General features: G+C 35.9%; 9 protein-coding genes across 9 annotated transcripts; 4 read left to right on the top strand and 5 right to left on the bottom strand.

Moving 5' to 3' along the window:
* Positions 1 to 54: 54 nt before the first annotated feature.
* RO3G_15635 (uncharacterized protein) lies at positions 55 to 1,353 on the top strand (the record flags this gene model as incomplete). Its single annotated transcript, XM_067670219.1, has 4 exons — positions 55 to 509; positions 559 to 744; positions 804 to 977; positions 1,029 to 1,353. 4 exons carry the CDS (start codon positions 55 to 57, stop codon positions 1,351 to 1,353), a joined length of 1,140 nt encoding a protein of 379 aa, XP_067526320.1.
* A 1,035-nt stretch (positions 1,354 to 2,388) lies between these two features.
* On the top strand, positions 2,389 to 3,483 carry RO3G_15634 (uncharacterized protein; the record flags this gene model as incomplete). The annotated part of the gene is made up of 2 exons (XM_067670218.1): positions 2,389 to 3,024; positions 3,079 to 3,483. The coding sequence occupies 2 exons, from the start codon at positions 2,389 to 2,391 to the stop codon at positions 3,481 to 3,483; spliced, it is 1,041 nt and encodes a 346-aa protein (XP_067526319.1).
* A 463-nt stretch (positions 3,484 to 3,946) lies between these two features.
* RO3G_15633 (uncharacterized protein) lies at positions 3,947 to 5,809 on the top strand (the record flags this gene model as incomplete). Its single annotated transcript, XM_067670217.1, has 5 exons — positions 3,947 to 4,358; positions 4,532 to 4,676; positions 4,729 to 5,016; positions 5,068 to 5,324; positions 5,385 to 5,809. The coding sequence occupies 5 exons, from the start codon at positions 3,947 to 3,949 to the stop codon at positions 5,807 to 5,809; spliced, it is 1,527 nt and encodes a 508-aa protein (XP_067526318.1).
* Positions 5,810 to 6,535: 726 nt separating this feature from the next.
* On the bottom strand, positions 6,536 to 8,546 carry RO3G_15632 (uncharacterized protein; the record flags this gene model as incomplete). The annotated part of the gene is made up of 4 exons (XM_067670216.1): positions 6,536 to 7,225; positions 7,276 to 7,470; positions 7,527 to 7,621; positions 7,808 to 8,546. 4 exons carry the CDS (start codon positions 8,544 to 8,546, stop codon positions 6,536 to 6,538), a joined length of 1,719 nt encoding a protein of 572 aa, XP_067526317.1.
* A 497-nt stretch (positions 8,547 to 9,043) lies between these two features.
* Positions 9,044 to 10,583, bottom strand: RO3G_15631 (uncharacterized protein; the record flags this gene model as incomplete). Its single annotated transcript, XM_067670215.1, has 4 exons — positions 9,044 to 9,077; positions 9,273 to 10,041; positions 10,091 to 10,328; positions 10,383 to 10,583. The coding sequence occupies 4 exons, from the start codon at positions 10,581 to 10,583 to the stop codon at positions 9,044 to 9,046; spliced, it is 1,242 nt and encodes a 413-aa protein (XP_067526316.1).
* Positions 10,584 to 11,037: 454 nt separating this feature from the next.
* Positions 11,038 to 11,214, top strand: RO3G_15630 (uncharacterized protein; the record flags this gene model as incomplete). The annotated part of the gene is made up of 1 exon (XM_067670214.1): positions 11,038 to 11,214. One exon carries the CDS (start codon positions 11,038 to 11,040, stop codon positions 11,212 to 11,214), a length of 177 nt encoding a protein of 58 aa, XP_067526315.1.
* Positions 11,215 to 13,613: 2,399 nt separating this feature from the next.
* Positions 13,614 to 15,324, bottom strand: RO3G_15629 (uncharacterized protein; the record flags this gene model as incomplete). The annotated part of the gene is made up of 4 exons (XM_067670213.1): positions 13,614 to 14,691; positions 14,749 to 15,096; positions 15,150 to 15,232; positions 15,289 to 15,324. 4 exons carry the CDS (start codon positions 15,322 to 15,324, stop codon positions 13,614 to 13,616), a joined length of 1,545 nt encoding a protein of 514 aa, XP_067526314.1.
* A 5,244-nt stretch (positions 15,325 to 20,568) lies between these two features.
* Positions 20,569 to 20,790, bottom strand: RO3G_15628 (uncharacterized protein; the record flags this gene model as incomplete). Its single annotated transcript, XM_067670212.1, has 1 exon — positions 20,569 to 20,790. One exon carries the CDS (start codon positions 20,788 to 20,790, stop codon positions 20,569 to 20,571), a length of 222 nt encoding a protein of 73 aa, XP_067526313.1.
* A 762-nt stretch (positions 20,791 to 21,552) lies between these two features.
* RO3G_15627 (uncharacterized protein) lies at positions 21,553 to 21,921 on the bottom strand (the record flags this gene model as incomplete). Its single annotated transcript, XM_067670211.1, has 2 exons — positions 21,553 to 21,607; positions 21,827 to 21,921. 2 exons carry the CDS (start codon positions 21,919 to 21,921, stop codon positions 21,553 to 21,555), a joined length of 150 nt encoding a protein of 49 aa, XP_067526312.1.
* Between the last annotated feature and the right edge of the window lie 1,237 nt (positions 21,922 to 23,158).

The raw sequence follows: 23,158 nt of genomic DNA, 5'->3' as shown, positions 1-23,158 counted from the left end.
TTGCCCAAACAAAAGGCGTCCGTCAGTTTTCCTCAATGTGAAGTTGATAATGTGATGACTGATTTGTTACCCAACTATCAATTTACTTTACCACAATTTACTTCAGATCAAACAAACAATGATATTGTACAGATCAATGACATTTTTACAGGTTTTGAGTTACAAACACAAAACTTTAATCCAGCAAATTATACAAGTACCATGGCTGATATGGCCGACGGTTGGGATTTTGGATATCCTTCACCCACTAATCCTTATTACTCGCCTACTCAATCCAACTTGACACCACCCACCAATACAGGTACAGCAAATGACATGTTGATATTTGAAAACATCATGCTTCAAGACAATAACAATAACGATGCTGTTTATGTTGCTAATACAACTATGCCGCCTCCACCTCCCACAGCCACATTACATAACAAATTATTAGAAAATGTACCTATGCAGTTTACTACAAATCATCAAGGATTTACATCAACATCTATACAACCACAAATAGAAGAAAGGTAAATACAGTGGAAAAGGAAGGGAAAGAGTGCTAATAGTAAAAAGTAGTCATATACCTAATAATTATTCAATGAGTGCACCCAGTTCCCCTCATCACCATGACAAATCGGGTAAAAGGCCGTCTAGCAGTCATTTAGAGAATAAACCGATATGTACAAATTGTGGAGCAACCTCGACGCCTCTTTGGAGAAGATCTGCAGAAGATGAGCTATTGTGTAATGCCTGTGGTTTATAGTAAAGTATAACTATATTTATATGAAAGAGAGAAAAAGAGTGCTAATATGCTGTTGTAGTCAAAAATTACATAATGCCCCTAGACCAAAGACACTAAAACCTCACAATGCAAGAAAGGAATCTAAAGACGATGAAGGCTCGCAGTTGGTTTGTTCCAATTGTTCAACTACAACAACACCTTTATGGAGAAGAGATGATGAAGGTGCCCCACTGTGCAATGCATGTGGTCTATAGTAAAGTATCACATTGGTTAGATAACAAAAATGCTAACAATTTTTAAATAGTCTCAAGTTACACCATGAACGACGCCCACTTTCGATGAAGACTGATATTATTAAAAAGAGGCAAAGATATGAAAGCAATAATGTGAATCAACCTAGAAAAAGTAATAAAAAATCCAAAGAATACACACCCAATACGCAACCACTACCGCAAACACAAACACAACCACGAACACAACCACAAACACAGCCGCAGCAACAGCAAGACTCTTTTATGTTTATTGATGATATATTCCCAGATAACAACATTACGACCAATAATGTCATGACAACAAGCAGCATGGCAACCAACATGACAACAGAAGATGTATTATCCAATTATTGCTAAATTTTTTTATTGTATATTTGTATATTCCTTATTATATGTATTCAATGGTTTTACATTTTGTTGTATTAAATCTTTTTCAACCACTCCTTGAAATTCAATAAATCTTTGTTCGAACTCGATGACTGAAAAAGAGGACCAAAAGCGATTGAAATGATAAAATAAATAACAATAAAATTCTTCATATGCCAATCCATATTTAAACAAGTACATTTGCAATTTCTTGCTTTCCAGTAATCGATAAGCAAATCGGGTGATATTGATACCTACGATAGCATAAGGATACCAATAGACGGGATGGCTGGCATGTTGCAGAATCGAGTGGACTTGATCAGGATAATGGTTGACAAAATAAAGCAAATCGTTGAGGCCCTGAATACCCATACCTCGAAAATCAGTGGCTGGATCATTTCCCTGAAAGCCAATCTACATACTGTTACTTTTGTTTGTGTTAGTAAACTGATTGGACTTACATCAACCCATTGTTTTGAGATACGTGATTCTAAAGGTGTATTGGGCATCATCTTATTCCAAAGCTCCAGTAATTTATCTTCATGTTCCTTATTATTAATGTCATATGGTGTTGAGACTGATTGACTAATACGGTAAAGTAACATGTTGGTTTCGTAAATAGAAGCAATAGCATCGCTGAGAATGTTATGTAAAGAAATCTCGATTTGTTTCTTTTGAATAATACTTTGCTTGATTAATTCGAGATCACAGTCGAGCTCTTTTAATTGGAGATTTTCTTTAAATAACTGTTTTGAATAACTAATGGATTTATCTATTTAATGTTATTCATTGTTATCCTTGTACTATGAATAATTACCTAAGCGATATAAACGATAGTATCTTGTGGATTGATGTAGCAATCGATTAACTTCTGTTGTTTGAGTAATTTGTCTATAAACATATTTAAATAGTTTATAAAAAGATAGTAAAATGGGTGTCTGATAGACTTTATTTAGAAAAACAAAAATAAAATAGTTCATGAAGAAAACAGAAAAAATTCTTTAGTTTTTTTTTTTTCCTTATTTAATGTCAAAAAAACAATACAAATTATATGATTTATATCAAAAAAAGAAGCCAAAAGAAAATAAGGAAGAACAAGAACTCAAGCTGGCTCTTGAACTAAGTAAAAAGGAACATATTTTGGAACAAAAACGACTTTTTGAACTACTCAAACAGCAGCAACAGCAATCAAAAGATGACGACGATGATGATTGGTTTCAAACAATTTCTTATCGTGCACCTACTGTTAAACCAAGATCTACTACAATTAAACCAAAAAAAAGTAGAAAAATAAAAACAGAATCACAAGAAAGTTTGGTCATTGATGACCTATCCATGTTTCTAAAAAAGGAACAACTAGAAGAAGAGAAGGAAGGAACGCTAGTGATTGAAGATTTGTCCATGTTTTTGAAGAAGGAAGATCCTGAAGAACAGCAGCAATTAGTCATTGAAAACCTGACAGAATTTTTACAAAGTGATCACGAAGATCAAACAACAAGTAAAGCTACGCCTCGCAAATCAAAGACTACGCCTCGTAAGCCAAAAATTACAAACACTAAACCAAGATCATCTCGTAAACCAAAAACTACGAAGCGTAGTCCAGTAGCTATAAACATGGAATCAATATCTATACTTCCCAATCCAAACATTACAGTGCAACAGGTAAGGAAATTGTTTGAAACTATCCATTTATGCACTAACATATAACGATAATAGACTGAAAAGAATATAAAATGTCCAGTATGTGATCAATGGTTTGTTGACGAATTATCAGCACAACAACATCTCCCTTATTGTAATGTTGTAGAAGAAATGGAAGTAGAAAACGATCAACATCAGGAAGAAGAAACGTTGATAGAGGACTTGGTGAGTGAATCAGATTGCAGTGTAGTAGACTTATGTAATCCTCAAGAAGATGATGACGGTTACTTGTCACCTTTAGAAGGCTTTACTAATATCTTGGATATCCAAGGTGATAATCCATATTTGGCTCAATTCGAATCGAGTGCGAATAAATCCAAAAGGAAGAAAAGGGTCACTACACCTGCTGCAACTACAACCACTGCAAAACCGAAAAGAAAGTTTTGGAGAAAAAGGGCAAAAAAGAGAAAAACAACTTGAATTTGCTACATATTAATAAACCTATACCCCTTTTATTATGAATGGCACATTCAAAGCCACCATATACGACTATAGATGACTTTTAGAAGTTTGCGCCTGTTTGAAAAACATTTATTATTAATGGATTCTCAGAATATCACTGATTATCAAATGAAATTAAATAAAAATTACTGAGCCGAGCCTTTGCATTTTCCTGACATATTTCTAATGGCCCTCCAGCGATATATATAGATCATTTTTTTAGAGTTAAAACAATATGCATTTATTGAATACAATCGCATGGCTGGTTATCCTATAGCGCTTGAACAAGTCTAATTGCCTTTTTCTGTCTCTGCTTTATTCAGCGTCATATTAAACATCTGGTTATACAATTTTATGACGTCAACCTAATTAAACGTCCGCATACGCCTCGTAGTTTGTTTGTCACATTCAAAAAATTCTTTCTTTTTCTCTCTCACCAAACATGGCGGAAGAAGGCTTTAATGAACAACAGCAGCAACAGAAATTGGTGCCAGAGGATCTTGATTTTTCACTGAACGATATATTGAATGGAAGTACAGAAAACGCTTCTTTTCAGTCAATTATACAAGGTTTTCCTGATGCTGGACATGATCCTAATATCGCGCCGCCTTCGTTTGCTCATTTACCTGCTGAACTCCAAGATTTTTTTAGTGCAAGCGAAACAGATGACTTGTTATCAAATCAACACGCGGATATTCTGTTTGAATCACAACCACCTTTTATTCAACAGCCAGCAGCAATGAGATTACAATCCAATGTAATATCAAACAATAGTCCACTCATCGCTAACTTGACACCTCCCCCACCTCAATCACCCATTGTTAATCAACCTCCTGTTTCTTCTTCATCTCAAGGTACGTGCTTATATACTTTAGTCTGTCATTTAAGTTAATACAAGAGAAAGAAGGAGGAATGACAACTTCACCTATTACTTTATTGGATAATATTACATCGCAGTTAACGCCTGATAAAAAGGAAAGATTTCTTCAACTCTTCAGAGACTTACAAACAAGTGTTATTTCTGCAGCACAGTTCATGTCACAAGCCAAGACTATCTTGGGACAACAACAATATCGACAATTAGAAGACCTTAAAAGTAAACCTATTACACAACAACTGTCGGAAGAGGATCAAAGGAAACGAAAATTAAACGAAACTACGAATCATTTAATGTAGGTTTCTTATATATACGCGTGGGAGACTATTTTGCTTATATACGTATAGGAACACACCTCAACTAAAAAGACCTAAATCAGAGCATATACCAAACAACAATCAGACTATTTATCCACCAAGGATGCCTCAACAACAAAATATATTATCACAACAACAGCAACAGCAACAGCAACAGCTACAATTGCAGCAACAATCACAGCCGCCACAACAACATATTCAACCTAGTATGGTTGCACCTAATATTGTTAAACCTCCAGTATTCAAAACACCTGCTGTACCTGGTCCAACCCCTATATTGCAAATACCCTCAAAATCAAATGCTCCAACTCCTCCAAGGTAAATAATAGCCAAATTTCGTGTGGTGACAATCTCATTTTTTGTGTCTAGTAAACCAGCATCGACGGCTGCTCAAAATATGACAAGTGGAGCACCAACAACAGGAGGTGGTGGAGGTGGTGGAGACAGAGTAGATTATGAAGCATTAACGGATGTGATGGGATATGCGGGCGTTGATTTGAAAGAGGAAGCAGAACATTTTATGAAGGAAGATATGGCTGGTACAGTTTTGCCTGATGGTATGGACCGATCTAAATTTCAAGACTTCATGAATCCTACAATGTTAAAGGATAAGATTCTTAAATACGGTAAGTTAATTATACATATTAACTCTGTATAAACTCATATATTCTATTTTCTGTTTTTAGCAAAAAGTGTAAATATAAAAAAAATTGACAGCGATTTTGTATCTTATGTGGCGTTAGCAACTCAAGATAGAATTCGAACCGTGATGGAAAATATGGTTCGCGCTTCTAGACATCGTACACAGAATGTGTTCAAAAAGCCACCAGAAGGATGTCACTATAAGATTCAAGTCAAGCAAAGAGTGAAGGATCAATTGAAGGCAATCGAGAAAGTAGAATCTCATCAAACATCAGAGGACGAAGACATGCCGGATATAAGTGAGGGCTGGTATTCAAAACAATCAAGACATCCTTTACCCAATAAGGAAAAAGAAAGAAAGATTACAATAGAAGATGCAATCTTTGTGATGGAAAGAGATGTACAAGGTGGAAGAGGTACCAATCGACGTACCTTGCTAAAAGCTTATAATACTTTTGCATCAGAATAAAACAAGCCACACACAAGCAAATTATTTATTGAGTTTTTGATATGAACTTCTTTTGTTCTTCAAGTACAGCCTGTTTAAAATCAATGACTTCTTGCCAGCAGTCAAGAGATCTATCTTTGTTATTTCTATAAAAATAGTTATTAACTTACTGCATTATCACTACTCTCTTTAAGCATGTATTTACTTGTAACAAGCAACTACTTTCTCTTGCTTTTCTTTAATTTCTAAAGGCAAATCCTTTGCACCAGCTCTAAAGTGAAACAGTGAGTATTAGAGAAGAAAAGCACGTCATAAGCATATTGTGTTTTTTTTACCTATTAATATTTTTAATCATGGTTTCAATATGACTATTAGATTCAATCACGTCGGTTTGCTTATTTTCATCAAGAAGCGTTTGCTTAATTTCTCCCTCGATCTGCTTCATTTTTGCTAATTCCTCGGCTACTCTTTCACGAACAAGGGCCTCTACTTGGCCTGCCTCGGTTTTTTCAACTTTTTTTTCTAATGAGTGAATAAAGCTTGGGGTAAACTACTCTCGTAAAAGAAAAAAGAATTACAACGGAAGAAATAGTCTCTTTTTTTATTATTTACTTGAACAGGTACATTAGGGTTAATAAAAACAATTGGCTCTGCTTCAACTTTTGATTGTGTTAAACCCATTTTTATTTTGTAGTAAAAAAAAAAAAAGAGCGGCACCCCCTTCAATAATTCAAAATAGTCGGTATTTTAATTAAAACCGTCAATGATTTGAAGATTCTTTTTGGTGAGTATCTTTTCAATAGCGTTATCTTCAGTCATAATTTCCTGTTGTTGATTGGGTAAGTACGTTTGTACTTGACTTTTTAATGTATCTAATTGTTCATTTAAACGTTGAACCATTTCTAAAAGCGTCTCTTCCTTGTCCTTCTTTACTTCCTCAAGTACCTTCTGTTGTTGCTGCTCTTCTATCTCTCTTAATTGTTTAGCTTCAATTTGTTTTTGTTCCCTCTCTGCTTCAATTAACTTATCGGAAACAATGGGCTTACACGCGATAGGATATACTGTTTGTTTATGTAAATGAGACAACTTCATCTCCTCACATAACCTAGGTGTTGATATGATAATTTGGTATTGACAGCTGGAGACCTCTGTGAAGAAGGAAACACGATCATTGGCTTGTTGATAATCGCATTGATACTGCACCACAGTTGTTCTTGGCTTCTTGGTTAAGTCACAAATCGATCCTTCGTTCCACTGTTGTATTAGTACACGTTGATCACCTATTTGTTTGAGAGTGGTTTCTGCCTTCTTGTATTGACCGAGCAGGTTGGATTCTTTTTCTCGTTTTCGCTCAATTTTTCCTTCAGATGTGCGCTCAATGTGAAATTGACGAACATATTGATTATGACAATATTCATAGGACCAATATTGATCTCCCTTTACGGAACGTTAGTAACTATTATTTGTATTACAAAAGCAAGACTTACGCCTTTGTAAAAGTGAATGCAACTATTTTCCAAAGGTTTCAATAAATCTAATCCTCTTTCAATAATCTTGTCTTCCTCTTCTTCTTCCTTTTCTTCTTTATGCTCTTCTTCTTTTTCGTCTGTAATAACTGGTATATTACATAAAAAGGGTTGACCGGAAATGTCTCTTACAATTAAATTTTGTTCAGTGGAAAACTAAACAAAGGTGAATAAGAAAAACTTGTCATATGTTATATAATCATGATGCATACTTGTTGTAATTGTGAGTGAGGTAATTTATTATCAGCAAGTAAAGAAACTTTATATCGAGGCAAGTTTAAAATGTCATCTCCAATAAAATAATTGGCTAAAACTGAATTAAATAACAAGAATAAACTAATGGTAGTTTTCATTGAAGAAAAAGCAATAAATTCGTTTTTTAATTTCATTGGATAATTAAAATATTACACATATAGACAGCGTCCCTGCATTAAAATAATAGAAACCAGATTTATTTATAGTCAAGATGATCCATTACTAATACTACTATTACTTCTTAACCGAGAGCCTAACTGAGCAAAATTATGTTTAACATGTGTAAAGCTCTCTTCCAGTCCATCATCACTACTCATGTCTTCTTCTTCACTGTTATGATTATTACCAGTGGAGAACATGACCAAGAGACGATCATTTTCATCTGTCCAATGTGCGCTACACAACGCATAATCCAACGTGATTACCTGCTGCTTCTCTACCATACGTTTACGAGACACATACGACTCAAAAAAGGGGCCGGAGCAAAACGAGCATGTCCGCTTGGCCATCTTCAAATAGTCTGCTAACTCCTTGTTGGGTACGGGTATCTTGTGAAGGTAAACTTGTCGAGCACAAATCTCGAATAGACTTGGCGGATTGTGGCTCAGCTTGTAACTAGATTCGGTCTCAAATGGACAATCATCTGCCAAGAATTTCTTGAGCGCTCTGATGGCGGTGATCTCAGCCGGTATGGATTTCAGGCGGTTATGAGAGATATCAAAATGCTCGAGGTGGTGGAGGTGAGCGATCTCATTGGGTAATTCGGTCAAGTGATTATGATTTAAAAGCAGCACGGTAAGGTGGAGGAGTTGACCGAATGTTTTGGGTATGTGGGTGAGTTTATTTTTGCTGAGATTGAGTGCTTTGAGTTTTTTGAGGTATTGTATACTGTCTGGTATAAATTCTAATTGATTTTTAGATACATCTAATATTTCCAAATTGACAAGTTGGCCGATTGCTCGAGGTAAAGTGATCATTAGATTATTGGATCTTCCTTAAAGTATTAGTATTATGATGATAACAGTAGGGTAAATACATTACAGGTCTAGTTTGGTGAGGTTGTCTAGTGAGGCAATACTTGAACTAAGCTTTATTAATGATTGACTGGATAAATCTAAAATAGAATTCATCCGCTTATAATCAATGGCTGTCAGTTTAGACCATCCTTCTTCATCTTTTAATGTGTCTTCATAATCACTTGCGATAGACACGGTATCTCCCACTATTGAATAGATCGAATCGGTTGTACTTTCTGGTATATGTGGTGTATAATAACCAAACGTCAATGGTTCGTTTAGTTTGTTTGATTGTTGTTGCCCCATAATTAAAAAAAAAAAAAAAAAAAAAGAAGATAAAAAAAGAAAAAAATAGGGTACAAAAAAAGCTGTGGCATTGACGTAACACAAAAGATGCTTGTTGTCTGCGACAGGTTCCTTGTGCAAATTATAAAGTAATAGCTGATTTATTAGTAAATTCAATCACTGTTCTTTGTAATTGTCGGTTCTTCGCTAATAAGGGTAATATTTCATTTAATAAGTCCTTCTTTGATATCTCTCCCTATTAAACATATATTAGACTGAATTGTACAGTATCACATACAATGCAATTACCATGATAGTTGGCTCCCATTTGACAATATCAGATGATGGACTGTTAGCAGTACAAGTTAGTAGTATTCTCAATATATATTATGTATACTTTACATGTAAGGTGGACCTGTTAACCATTTACATAGCTCTTCCGCCTTTTGTTTTGCATTCTCTTCTGATAATCGTTTCGCATAATATATCATCCAATCTTTGTATTCTGCGGGCGAATTCAATAAGGCCGCCACAGCCAACTGTGTTTCGATATGACTAATTGTGAGAACCTTGGTTGTAGCAGACATATCCAATAATGTTTGATGGCTAGTAGTGGCAACAACGTGCGAAGAAAGCCAAGCCAGTGGATGATCCTCACTGCTATGTCGTCCACTGATACCCCAAAATTCAGATAAAATATACCAAGCATCCGAAATACGAAGCCAAACCTTCATCCTGACATGATATACAAAAGCCTGGTGTGAATTGGTCACTAAGATAGGCATGCCGTCCTTTTGAATTCGAATTGCCTTTATACGTGGCCCTTCATGCATCTTACCAGCTTCGAGCTGAGCGACTTGAAGGATGGGTGCGATTGAGATGCCTTCGATGGCGCTTTTAAGGTTGAGCACGTCCCAAGAATAGAGTAATCCAGTGGCTGTGATGCAGACAAGCCAGCTGTGGTAGCTTTGAAGCAGGACCCCAGGACTTTCCAAAACAATAGCAGGTAAAAGTCTTTTGCCGGCAGGTGAGTAAGTATGAATGGATCCATCTTCACAGCCAATAGCTGCAAAGAATTTATTGCTTGCTAATACAAGTGATGCACTAGATAAATAATCTATCCACACAGTCGTACCTTGCCTTGTTGCTGATACTTTAGATTGAACAGAGTCTACTAAAGATATGAGTAATTTTAAATCATCATAATCATAAAAACATACTTTGATCTGCTAATGTATTTTGACATTCTAATATTAAATCATCCTCTTTTGATTTGATGCTTATTGTAGGTCTTATTTTAGGTAAAGCTATTTTGATTTGACTCTTTTGTACAATTGGAGGAACAACTGGTGAATCTATCCAATTAGGTTTTGCTCTACTTGATTTTGATTCTAATTCTGACTCTTCAATTCCTTTTCGTTTGTTACTTGTCACTTCTATATTATTGGATGTATTTTTCTATATAAAAGAAATGTAAGTAGCAATGACAACAATAATTACATTTTTATTTACCTCTTTTACTCCATTACTAATTAAACTTGACGGTATAGGCTGAGCTGGTTTTTCACCATTTTTCACAGCGGAAATCTTTTCTTGTTCTTTTTCGTTTACTGATAAATCCCCTTGTTGCACTCCTTCTATTCCTGATTTCTCTTGCACTGGTGTTCTCTTGATCGTATTCTTTCCATAACCATATTTCACCAATTCAGTCATCTATTTTCTCCCCTTTTTTATTTAATAATTGCAGTTACAATTTTCATATAAACTTACAACAATTTCTTCAGGTACTGCATCATCCAATTCCTCTTGAAGTTGAAGACAAGCAACCGTACCATCTTGTGAACAAGCAAATAAGCTCTTACCGTCAGGAGCCCTATCCATCAATCGTTAAACTTGCATCCATACTATGCATATCATAAGCGTGTACCATGCAATGTCATAAACATTATTATCAAATATATCAGCCGCTACACAAATGGGCTTACTAAATTTGGTCACCCAAATAGATACACTTCTATCTTGACTTCCTAATGCACAAATAGAGGATATCGATCTTTGTTTTTTTGCATCATCATACATATAAAATAACCTAGGATTAAATGACTAGAATAAAGATGAATACGAGAGACTTGGTTATCTTTCTTATACTTACAGTGACTTCCACAGGATGTTTATGCCCGACAAGAGATACATCCGTATTCCAATCATCTCTGGCTACAATAGCAGCTACGTGTTTATGAGTATTGATTCCATCAGCTGCTGCTACATGGCCTCCGTCAGGAGACCAGCTGTTAAATACATTAGCTTGTATGTTTATGATCATATCAAAGGTAACTTGCCTTAATCTTTTAAAGAAAGCTGTTCCGGGCGAATGAATAAAAGGATTTTTAATACTCGCTTCTAACCCCCAATCGGATACTCTCCATATCTTTACTGTTTTATCATCAGACTGCATGGAATTCATTATTCTCTTGTGCTGTTTCCACTATTTGTGAATATACCTGAGAAGCTAAATATTTTCCTGCTGGATCCCAAATGATGCCTTTAACAGATCCTTCGTGTTTATCAATCTTTTTCACTTGCTCTATATTGACTTATTAGCCTTTTTATCCTTTCTCTCTCTCTCTCTGTATGCCTACCAAATGTCTTTCCATCCCAAATAATGATTGTCCCATCTGAATCACAAGAAGCTAAGCATTCATTATCCTTTGACCAAGCTAAACCTTGTACATCTACATTCCTGTTTAATTGCTCTTCAGCGTATATAAATATAATCTTATCTTACCGGACTTGTGTCCTATCAAATGATGATTAGGAAGCCACGCATGCTCCTGACTCTCTTCTTTATGTGATTCACTATATCTTTTTTAGTCACAGCCATAACAATAGTAAAGCAGTGTGTATTTTACCTGCCTCTTGTCCAAACAATAATCAAATTATCTTGATCCGAACAAGAAGCTAAATAGTGTCCTTCCTTATTTGAATAGCGCACGCAGGACACGGCACCTTGTAAAAAATTAGGTTTTGCAGGGTGTTGATATTCTCTCAGTTTTACCTTTATGCAATGAGAGTGTACAAATTAACTTGGGACAATTGGGATCTTGTTCTGCAGTTTCATAATAAATGGGTGCTGTATTCCAAACTTTTATGGTGCCATCTATATTTTATTAGATGAGTCAGAGAACTTTTTATGTGAATCATTCTTTCTACCTAAACCGCCTGTAGCAAGCTGTGATCCATCAGGGTGAACGTCAACTGAGTAAATGCACGGTCTCTTTGTATTATCTATAGAATTTACTTAATACGAATACACGAATAAATACTTGTTTTCCTATACCTGAATGTGAGACCCACTCTGGTTTAAAAATAATCATTTTTTATGTATATGTTTATGTGAATGAAAAAAAAAAAAAAGGTGTTTCTAGTCAGTTTAAAGTTACGTGTTTTTTAAAAAAAATGAAAGAGAGTTCGTGACTGTGGCGAATGCGTATAAAAAGGGTACCAACACACAACAGTTATTTGCATACTCTTGTTTCAACTTGTACATTGAGCTTTTCTTTATTTTTGTATTATTCAAGGGGCCTTTATTGTACCTCTTGTAAAGTTGTTTTTTGAAAAAAAAAAAAAAAAAAAAAAAAAAAAAAAAAAACGATGCGCTAGTTTTTTCATGTCTATTTTAAACCAAAACAGAATAATAACTTTGCTGATCTATGTAAAGAGAATTAATGAATGTAGATGAAATAAAAATACATCCTAATAAAACGTAAGTAAAGAATTGATCTACAGATTAAAAAGCATTTATAAAATTAATTTGCAAATCAAATAACTAATACCAGGAGACTCAAATCTCGATTTTCTGATCCTATAAAAAATATCTGAAAAACGATAATCCACAGATACCATCCTTCATCAGCGTACATATGATGCAGCAGGCAGGGCAAATCAAAGGGCCAAACATATCTAGTACTTCAGCTTATTTATGGTGGTTGTACAAGCTAGCTTTTAGCCCTTTATAAAAGCTACAATCCTGTAATTCCATGTGGTACTCAAACAATTCATATCTTTTGCTGTTGAATATGCAACAATTGGACTTTTTTTTGAAGGATGCTTTTACATAAAGCACTTTTATCTACATTTATATTCATTTTCAACTTGCCTTTTCTTACTTGAATATATAATTGTCATACTCCACAGATAGCCACTGTATAGCAATCATGCATTATTAAAATTTAGCAATATGACTATGAGGAAATGTAGACTTGTTAATTTATACATCTTACCAAAATAGACTAGTGATAGAAGGCCAAATAATTATATTAGTTTATGTAGAAATCTGATATAATACATACATAATTTGCCCAACTGCATAGTACATCTATTAAAATCCACATTGTGAAAGTAAATAAAACCATCTTATGTTTTATTCCTTCTAAACTCTTGCTTTTTTCTATCATTATATGAGCACGCTATGCTTCTTTCATTAATACAGAGTATGAGATTTATAATGGCTTATGTCACTCGAATAAGTAGACTGTGAGCTTAATACAAATCATTATGAAATAAATGACTGTTTTAAAAGCCCTATTCAACTTTTTCACTAAAAGTTACAATAGAAAAGAATTCATGTTTGTTTTTTCTTGAATTTATTATAAAAATATATGCTGTCTTTTTTGCAGCAAAGAAGAAATTTAAAGGGTAATATTAAAAAGATGATTTAAAAAATATGTATACAGTTATAAAGGTTTAAGCTTCAACCTTCTTTTCAGAAGCATCAGATGATGCCAATCCACTCTCACGGGTTTCATTCCTACCCGCCATGAATTGATCCAAGACCTCCTGTGGTACTTTCTTTCTTGGGTTATATTGAAAGACGACATCCATTTCTTCCAATGTATATCCCTTTGTTTCAGGGTAAGCAAGGAAGACATGTAAACACATCAAGAAATTGAAAGCGGCAAATAAGAGATAAAGACCGTAATGAATACGCTGCATGAGAAGAGGGACGACAAAGTTAAGGATCCAGTTAAAGAGCCAATTAGAGGCGGTAGATAAAGAAACAGCCATAGCACGTACACGTAAAGGATAGATTTCCGCAGGGTAGACCCAACCAAGGGGACCCCAGGTGGTAGCAAAGGAAGCAACAAAGAGATAGATACATGCAACGACGCCATTGATTTTTTCTTTAGAATCGATATGTACCTTCCACTTACCATCGGCAGCATCCACATACCATTCTTGGGTAGCCAAGATGCCACCAACAGCCCACAAGAAAATAGACATGGCCAAGGCACCAAAAATCAAGGTAGGACGACGGCCCCACTTGTCAACAAACAAGATGGCAGGTACAGTCATGACGACATTTACCACATAAGAGATACCAGATGAAAGCAGGGTAGCCTCTTGAGTGTCACCCACACCGGCTTGTTCAAAGAGTAAAACGGCATAAAACATGATGATGTTCATACCGGTCAATTGTTGCCAGATCTGAAGACAGACGCCAAGGAAAACACGGTAAGCCATACCGGGTTTGAAGAGATCAGTGTATCGGTGAGAGGCAATATTCTTTTCGAAATGGATGGTTGCATTGATTTCTTCCATTTCCAATTGAACACGAGGGTGGTTAGGGTCTCCGTTACCATGGATATCAGCCAACACCTGACGAGCTTCTTCAATACGACCCTTGTCGGCAAGCCAACGAGGGGAGAAGGGAAAGAACCACATACCACAGACAAGAATAAGAGCGGGGACAGCTTGAATGGCCCATGGAATACGGAAAGCAGCAGTGTTGTCGATAAACTGACAGCCGTATTGGATCCAGAAACTATATTCAAGTATAAGTCATCGGTCACTGTTTTGCTATTTTATGAATGAATCTTACGCAAGGAAAATACCCCAGGTAATACTCCACTGCTGTACAGAGACAATACGACCACGAATTTCTTTAGGTGAAATCTCAGATTGATAGAGCGGAACAACCATGGATGTCACACCGACTGATAAACCGTTCAACACACGACCCACACAAAGCATTGGTACACCATTAGCAGCAGCTTGAAGGATAGAGCCGATGATGAACACGAAAGAGGCGGCAATCAGTGTATATTTACGAGAAAAACGATCAGCAGGATAACCAGCAATCAGAGCTCCTACAAAACAACCAGCAGAAAGAGCACCGTTAATGCCACCTTGTAATAGGGAATCAGGGTCATGGAAAAAATCTTTATATCTGCAAAAATACATCAGCATCTGCTTTTTTGTTTTAGTCGTAATGCAACTTACTGTTTAGTGCCAATCACACCCGAGTTGGAACCAATATCAAAACCAAACATAATACCTGCAATAGCAGCAAATCCACCAATGCACTGTATTTAAAAAGAGTGTGTGAGTACTATGGAGATCAGTATATATCAAGACGTACATAAACATTGCTGGTAATTCTTGTCATGTATCCCATTATACAAGCAAAGAAGTGATTTTATTATTTAAGCAAGTTGTATGATTGACATGAAAAAGAAGGGAAAAAGGGGACCTCTTTTATACTTTGTACAAATCAGAAAAATCCAAACGAATCGTAACGTGCATGTATTTCTCGGAGAACCACTGTCTGTTCCCACATAAGGTCACTATGACCCAGCTATAAAATGTGGGGATTACTTATATTGGTTGGGATGATCTTGGAAAACGGAATTTCCTTTTCTCCCTTCGCTTAAGTAATCAAGGTTGGACAAAAAGAACCAGTTCCATTTCCGCGGGAAAGGAAATGACACGACAAAGAGTACAAATATTCCTTTTTTGATGGGTGAAAAATAAGCAAATCAAAAAAATAAAAATAAAAGTTACACTGATTTCTTTTTCTTAAGTAATCAAAAAGCGAAAAGAAATCACACTGGTTTGAATAAAACGTTCAACACAATCTTTCTCTCCTTTTTTTTTTTCTTTTTTTTTATAAAAAAAGGAAAAAAAGGGATGAGGAGGAGGGGATACAAGTCATTTGGGAAAGTAATGCGCTTGAATGTGTTATTGGTAAAGAATAAGATGATTTTATTTCATGTTGCACTGAATGATAACTGGTTGCCGTATATTGTGGGGATAGCAATGAAAAATGATGCTTGTATCCAATCATAAATCATTTTCTTTATTTGTACAATGAAACGTAATACGAAATGAGATTCAGCATCTGGCGTTTTACACATTAGACTGACGAAGGATAGGATAAGACCAATTAGGAAATTTCGATTGTCTATTTTCAGTACTTTTAAAGCATGGCGCAAAAAATAATCTAAATGTATCTTCTACTCATTTTATATCAAATTTGAAGGTACGTTAAAGAAGCCTCTTGACACAAATTCACAACAACCTTCCACCATGGAAACCCTAATGAACGTGGCTCTTTCAAGATCACCATGACTAGACTACAAATTCACTGTCCCCCCCTTTTTTGTTTATAACAAAAGAGGCAAGAAAGGTTCAAAATGCTCCCTTTTGACTTTAGCCTCCCACCTCCTTTTTTTTTCTTCTGTAAAATTGATTATTGTCTAAAATACAGCAAGGACATCCTGAGTCTCTTTTTGGCAGTCCATACTGTCTTTCAATGAACTGTGAATGAATTTGAAACCACGGAAAAAAATGAATCTTGTTTTTTCCGACGAGAAGTGTCGTTTGTACAGCCATGGCTTTGAAGATACTGAAAGGAGTGATAAGGTATATTGCTTAAGGACACCTATCGTTTTCATGCATCCTTCTTTAACCCTCACATTTTTTATTTTATGTTTTGGCTTTATCCATGATCGATCTGTTCTGTCTACTGACATGTCAAGAGATCAAGACTACATTCAGCCATGCCTTCTGCAGCCCACCGTCTTTTTGTCCTCAGCAGTCTACACATTTCACCTTGAAAGGAACTGGGAAGATGCTCACAAGATCGTTCCTAGACTGCTCAATAATCCAAGTCTACTATTGATATTCAAATGACAATATCCCTAGTCTATCGTTTTATAAAACACATTCCCTCTCATTCTTTGCATTGAAAAAACAGACTTTGATATCTTTTAGATTATTCAACTTTAATGACCTACTGTTAATCTATGATCAACAACGACTACAGTCGATCGGCCTATCCGTTACAAAAGCGCACTGAATCATGCCCGCTGACCTATAATTTTTATTTTTGTACAGTTTCATGTGACATAGAAGGTCAAGAGAGCACGATGGATGTCTGTGTGTGACAAGAAATAAACAAGGATGATGAATGAGAGATTATAGCTTTAAGAAAGCCATCTCTCGCCTATTTAAAGTAATCAATCATACTACTGTGATGCTCGAGATCAACTACACTCATCCTCCTCTTCCTCTGCTCACAGAATGGATAACAAAATGATTAGCAATGTATGATTCCTGAGCAAAACATTCCACAATGAACATATTCGAAACCAATCACATCCCCAAGCCTTTTTTCTGTTAAAGTGCATGTTTCCTATCCAATAATTCATACAACATATGAATTGAAGACGATGGTGAAATTTGTTGAAATAAAAATAGTAGACAAACTTGATCTTTTCTCTTGACTGCAGAAATTGATTGTATTTTCTATATCTTTCACAGGGCGAGCCCTTTCCTGACTTTTGCTGATGGAAAATGGAAGAGTCAGAGTCCAATCGCCACACTCAATCGGCACCTTCATGTTCCCCTAGGCTCTATGAAGCAATGTCCAAGTGAATGCACTGTCTGAGGGGCCAAAGATAGCAGAGCCCCGAAGAGAAAGAGAGCACGATCTTCACAAATCTTGTGTTTTTCCTGTTCTCATATGTTCTGGTTTATTTATTAAACCCGCGTCTTTTCAAAAAAATAAAAATTCAAATGATAGTTATGGAGTTTGATAGACATTATTTTCTGTAAAATAGCAACTGGATCATGAAGAAGGCTGTGATGTATTTGCGAGTTTTGGAAACATGGATGGCTTGAAGTTGCAACTCCTTATTCTTTGATATATTTAAAGGACAGCTTACCTTGGATCCTTGTGCTGAGTTGTATTGCCATCTTTGATTGATATAGAACTCGTTGGATTTTCATAGTGTCCTCCATGTTTTTTTTTTTTTCTTTTTTTTGTTGACAGCACTAGGATAGATTAAGAAAGGATTAGGCTGGCTTGGCTAAAACACTTTATTATATTTTTGTGCACTCTATGCCTCAGTAAAAAAGCGCCGAGTATTCATCTAGCTTAAATAATTTTTCTATACAGTATCTTTTGAAAAAGATATAAATAAGAATTTTGCTGCATGTATCTTGAATGAACTTGGGTTCCCTTTTATTCATTCGCCTTCGGTTTACATTGACACATTAGAAGCACTTCTCTTATACAAAAATAGAATGAAATACGCAGCAATTGTACCGGAAGACTTCTTACCCAGCGCTATTTTCAATAAATTCCCTGAACTCCTAAAGTAATATAAGGCAGCTATCGATTATGATACATTTGATAAGGACTTAGCTATCAACAATCATACAATTAAATATGCTACTGGAAAACTAAAAGAATTGTTAATTCATTCATTTACTGTAACACAAGAAATTAACTAGGTTTTCACCACTCAGATTGAAGTATACCACAAAGATAAAGATGTTGGCAATAGTCAGGAAAGCGCCTGCTTTGAAAACGTTTTGTGTACTAGTCAATAAGTTGTCACAGCTAGTTCCTATCCATAGTTGGTGGCCACGCTGGATGCTAGACCTCCTTTTATCTGGCTGTCTGCTCCATAGCCTGCATATCCAGTGTCATATCTTCTTCTCTTCCGCTCCTGTATACCTTGTCTGATGTCGCTATACGGGATTATGATAATAATCAACTTGTAGCTCAAACTACGACATCAATTCGTGCTAGAGCTGTCACTCGTGAGTTATTCCCGTCTTCTGGTCAAGCAGACGCTACCATCCGTTTTGATCGGTGCATCAAGGTATCCCATGTCCTTCCTTCAATGCCTGTATCGACCACAGTGTATTTCGATGCATGACTTCCGCAATTCTCTCATTGGTATTGCCGTCCTGTTCCCCATAAACAGGTCCCCATGGCATCAATTTCCCCTGGGGAGTTATGTCGCTCATGGCATCCTGTTCTGGCTTGTTCTTGCAGGTTTCTACGCCCGCTTTACCGTGTGGCCCCCGGATTGCGTCTACCTGTTTCGTCTTGGAAGGAATTCTGGAACTTTGATATTCCAGGCTCTGCCTTCATCCCCTGATAGAGATTGCTGTATGACAGTCTGTCCGTGACATCCACACTTCACCTGAGAAACGTTACGTCGTGTGCTTCCCTTGTATGCCGTATCTGTCATAGTGATGTTGAAAACATATTCCATTTTGTGGTAGGGGTCCACTGAAGTGGCAATTATGGCCCTCCGTGCTGTTTTTGTTTAGCCTGACAGACCAATTTCCTGACGCAGCCACTGTGTGGTCCGCTCTTGCAATGCTCTCTTCTCCTGATAATCAGTATACAGTTTGCTCAGATCATGTTCACCCTTTAGAGTTTGCCTTTTCATCACTCTGAAAATTTCACTGGCGCTGTGTTCTCAGTGGCACTCTCTGGTCATTGTCAGGGCTATGAATTCTTTCCAGCAAGAATCCAAGCCTTTGCTTGACACATCACTTGTAACGGAATTTTAATTGTTCAATAAAACCTAAACACACAAAAAAAAATGCTAACAATGTCGCAATTAATAGTAAACTGGACCACTATACAAAAAAGATAGTAGTTAATATGAAAAAATTTCATGAAGGAAAAGGATCATGGTATGGATTGCGTTTTGCTTTCAAAAAATTCGAAATTATCGCCACTGGTGGTCTTAGTAACAATATGAACAACAATAAGCTGAACGCATTTCTAGATGTTGCAGCACCTCCCATAATAGTTCTTGATACAAAATTCATTCTTTTTTCACCAGTTCACGCATCAGAAACGATATCATGCCCAAGAATGCTTTGAAACTACCAAAAGAAAGCTAGCTTAAATTCTTTGTACATCAAGTCTTTAATTTTCAGTAATATATAATTCAGCACTCTCTCCTATCTCTGTAAGTCTACAAAAGCGAACCTCTCAGATATGCATTGATCTGCTATAGATCTTTCTACTTGACAACGTATACAACTCTCTCGATAAATGAAACCAATGTTCCAATACATACCATGGTTCAGGTGGAATACTGGAAGAACGCTTAGATGACGTAGGAGAATTACGAGGGAGGGAGAAAATAGTTAGCGATATTGCGTCCAGATCGAGAAGGCGTGATGTCTGTGGTTGACAGCTTCGGAAGAAAGCATTCTCTCGTTGGAACTTCTGTATATTGGCATAGGCAGCAGCTAAGCCTACCTGCAGTTGTTGGGGTTGTTTGCTGCTGTGGTGCCTAGCGAGGACTTCCAAATAAGACGAAAATCTATAGAAAGTGATGAAAAGCGGAAATAAGCCAAACCCCCTATTACGATTAAATTTTTATTATAAATAAAAAAGACTAGTGAGCGCACGGTATTTTTAATATACCTTAATCGTCCAAGTCAGATAAAAAAGGAATGAAAGGGTATCGAAAAAATATCCTTTAGGATCAAGGACGAAAAAAGTAAAAGAAATCGAATAAGAAGAGAAAAACGTGTCATAGACATCAGTATGAGTTCTGTGGCAGCCAATCTAAGAGTGTATTTCCGGGAAAAAAAACCCCTAATACAGGAGTTCCCAAATTATTTTTTCTTGACAGAGAGGAACAAATAAAAGAGAATGCTCAATACAACCAGAAAAATCCTCCAGTGAAATTGTTTTGGCGGCCTTAGTTACTCTATCAGACACCTTTTCGCCATCTTTGAAACGATTTCTGCTGAGGGATGCTTTCAATTTGCTCCAATATTCTTCGATAGGGTTTAAGAATGGAGTATATGGAGGCATATAGACAGAGTGGTAGCCTCTTGTACTGACAGTTTTTTTTTAGTTCTTTAAAATGGTGGATAGATGCATTGTCGATAATCAAATTACATCCTTACATGTCATGTTTGTCCAGCTCGTCAATAATCGAGAGAATAAAATTTAAGTAGTACTTAGATTCTGTTCCACCTTGCTTTGAAGAAAATACGCTTGATTGTCCAGGGGACCTTTGTTTCTTGCTGGCGGACGGGAATCAAACAGAGAGAGATACCAGACCTCGGTGATAGATTGCACCAAAGATCGTCAATGATGTCCCTCTTTGTCCAGGAACGCGAACATTAGCTGGTTTTCTTTTTCTCTTGTTCAAGTCATGTTTCGAATCATACGCATAGGGAAACCAGCTTCGTCAATGAAAACTGAATTTCTTGCAATATCATCCATCCTCAAAGCCTATGCGTCAGCCCATGCCTTACGAAGCTCTAAGGCACGATCAGAGCACCTATTATCACTAATCAACCCGACTCGTTTAAGCTAAAACAAGCATTGCTCTCTTGTATGCTTATGAACAATTGCTTTTGATACCTTGAGCACTTCAAACTGTTCACAAAGGGAATCTCCTGTTTGGTCTACTACATCTAGAAGGTTTTTCTCCAAGTAATTGGCGGGGTGCTTAGTATGTATTTTATTAAGCTTAGTCTTTGTCCCAGTTCTTCAAGTTGTGCTTTTCATAAGCAACTTCTTCTCATCATCATCTTTATATTTTTTAAGCACCTTCCTTGCTGTTCTTTAGTTGATTCCTGCTTCTCTAGCAGCAGCGATAGCAGATAACTGTTCCTCGTATCTATAACATATCAAGTCTTTAATTTGGTTTTCAGTCTAGTTTCTATAGGCACTTCTATGTTGACTATTTCGAGCTTTCGTTACAACATCTTCGTCTTTATACTCTCCCTCTTCACATTCCGTCGTACATTCTGCTCATTTATCTTTGCTTTTTTCGATCCCATGTGATGTCGAAAAGAGCTGATACTCATTCATCAACATCAAGATTTTAAATTTATACTCGATAACTAAATCCATTCCCTCTACAGAACTATCTACTTGTGTAGCATTGGCTATGTTCTCATAAACAAATTTGTATGTGGTAGAGTTACTCATGTTTTTTCGCAATAGTTGAAAAGGCACGATGTTTACTCCAACTAGCCAATTATTTTATTTGGTTCGGCAAAAGGTAAATTATTCACTGCAAATAATACGGATTATTACTCGAATTTCAAGAGTTAGAATCCTTAAATGGTTTAAAAAACCAATCTATGATATCGAGTTTGAATGTGTCTTTTTTTAGGTGAAATCAAAGTAAAACCAGAGATTTCAGGTCTTTTTTTTTTTTTTTTTTTTTTTTTTTTTTTTTTTTTTTTTTTTTTGGCATGTGTAATATTCAAGTAAAACTTCTCAAATTATTTGCAGTGTACGTATTTTGGTTTTTCAAAGTGTGCGGTGGTTCTTTTTAGTGATGTCTTGGCAAAGGATCTATCGGAAATTTTACAAGACTATTCATTGATACTCAAAGTCTATATATCTTCTATCGTCTTTATTTTTCTCTCTGTTTATTCAATCTAAAAGGTTTATATTTATGGATGAAATCGTATCTTTAAGGAATGGTATCTCATTAAATTTTAACCTGATTTTAATTCACTTGTGATCGGCTCAAACTGGTTCAATTATTTTCAAACAACTCATTTTCTGTTTCAGTTTCAAAAAAGAACAGTACAAAATGCACATAACTCTTGTTTTTATCACTGCATTGGAAAGTAAAAATCAAATGAGAGAGGAAGGGACATATGTGTGTGAAAAAAGTTAAAAAAAGTGACCTTATGTCAGCTGTAAAAAAGGTCTCGCCATCCTAGCCGAATGTTACTCAATCCGTTTACGACAATGTTATAGATTTTCTCATAACTTTAAATGTGAGAGAAATTAGAGTAATGATTCAGTAAATCTTTTTTTTCTCTTTTGTTTGAAAATAAAATAAAAGACAATAAAGTAGGCTGACCGTCCACAGTCGGCAAATGTATTTTCCTTTGTTGTCCCTTATTCAATGACGTACTCTGTTTAATAGTTTAACCTTTTGTAACAAATCAGCGCATATTCTCCTTTATTCAATAAAGTTTATTTCAAATTAAACTATCCAAAAGTGGTCCTTTTGTTTCTATCGCAACAGATTCCCTTGATTTATGTGATTTAACTTTAAAGGAACCTAAATTGTATTGGTTAATATAAAGTAACCTTCTTTTTCCTTTAAAACGTCATACTGGTTACAATTCATAAAGGTGAACAATAAATCCGACAATGGCCTATGACTGATGAAAGATATAAATAGAACCTCCCCTGATCTTAT

The sequence above is a fragment of the Rhizopus delemar genome, genomic scaffold (assembly GCF_000149305.1).
Source record: "Rhizopus delemar RA 99-880 supercont3.17 genomic scaffold, whole genome shotgun sequence".
NCBI lineage: Eukaryota > Fungi > Mucoromycota > Mucoromycetes > Mucorales > Rhizopodaceae > Rhizopus > Rhizopus delemar.
The sequence above is the reverse complement of the archived record's forward strand: the minus strand, read 5'-3'. Positions and strand labels throughout refer to the sequence as shown.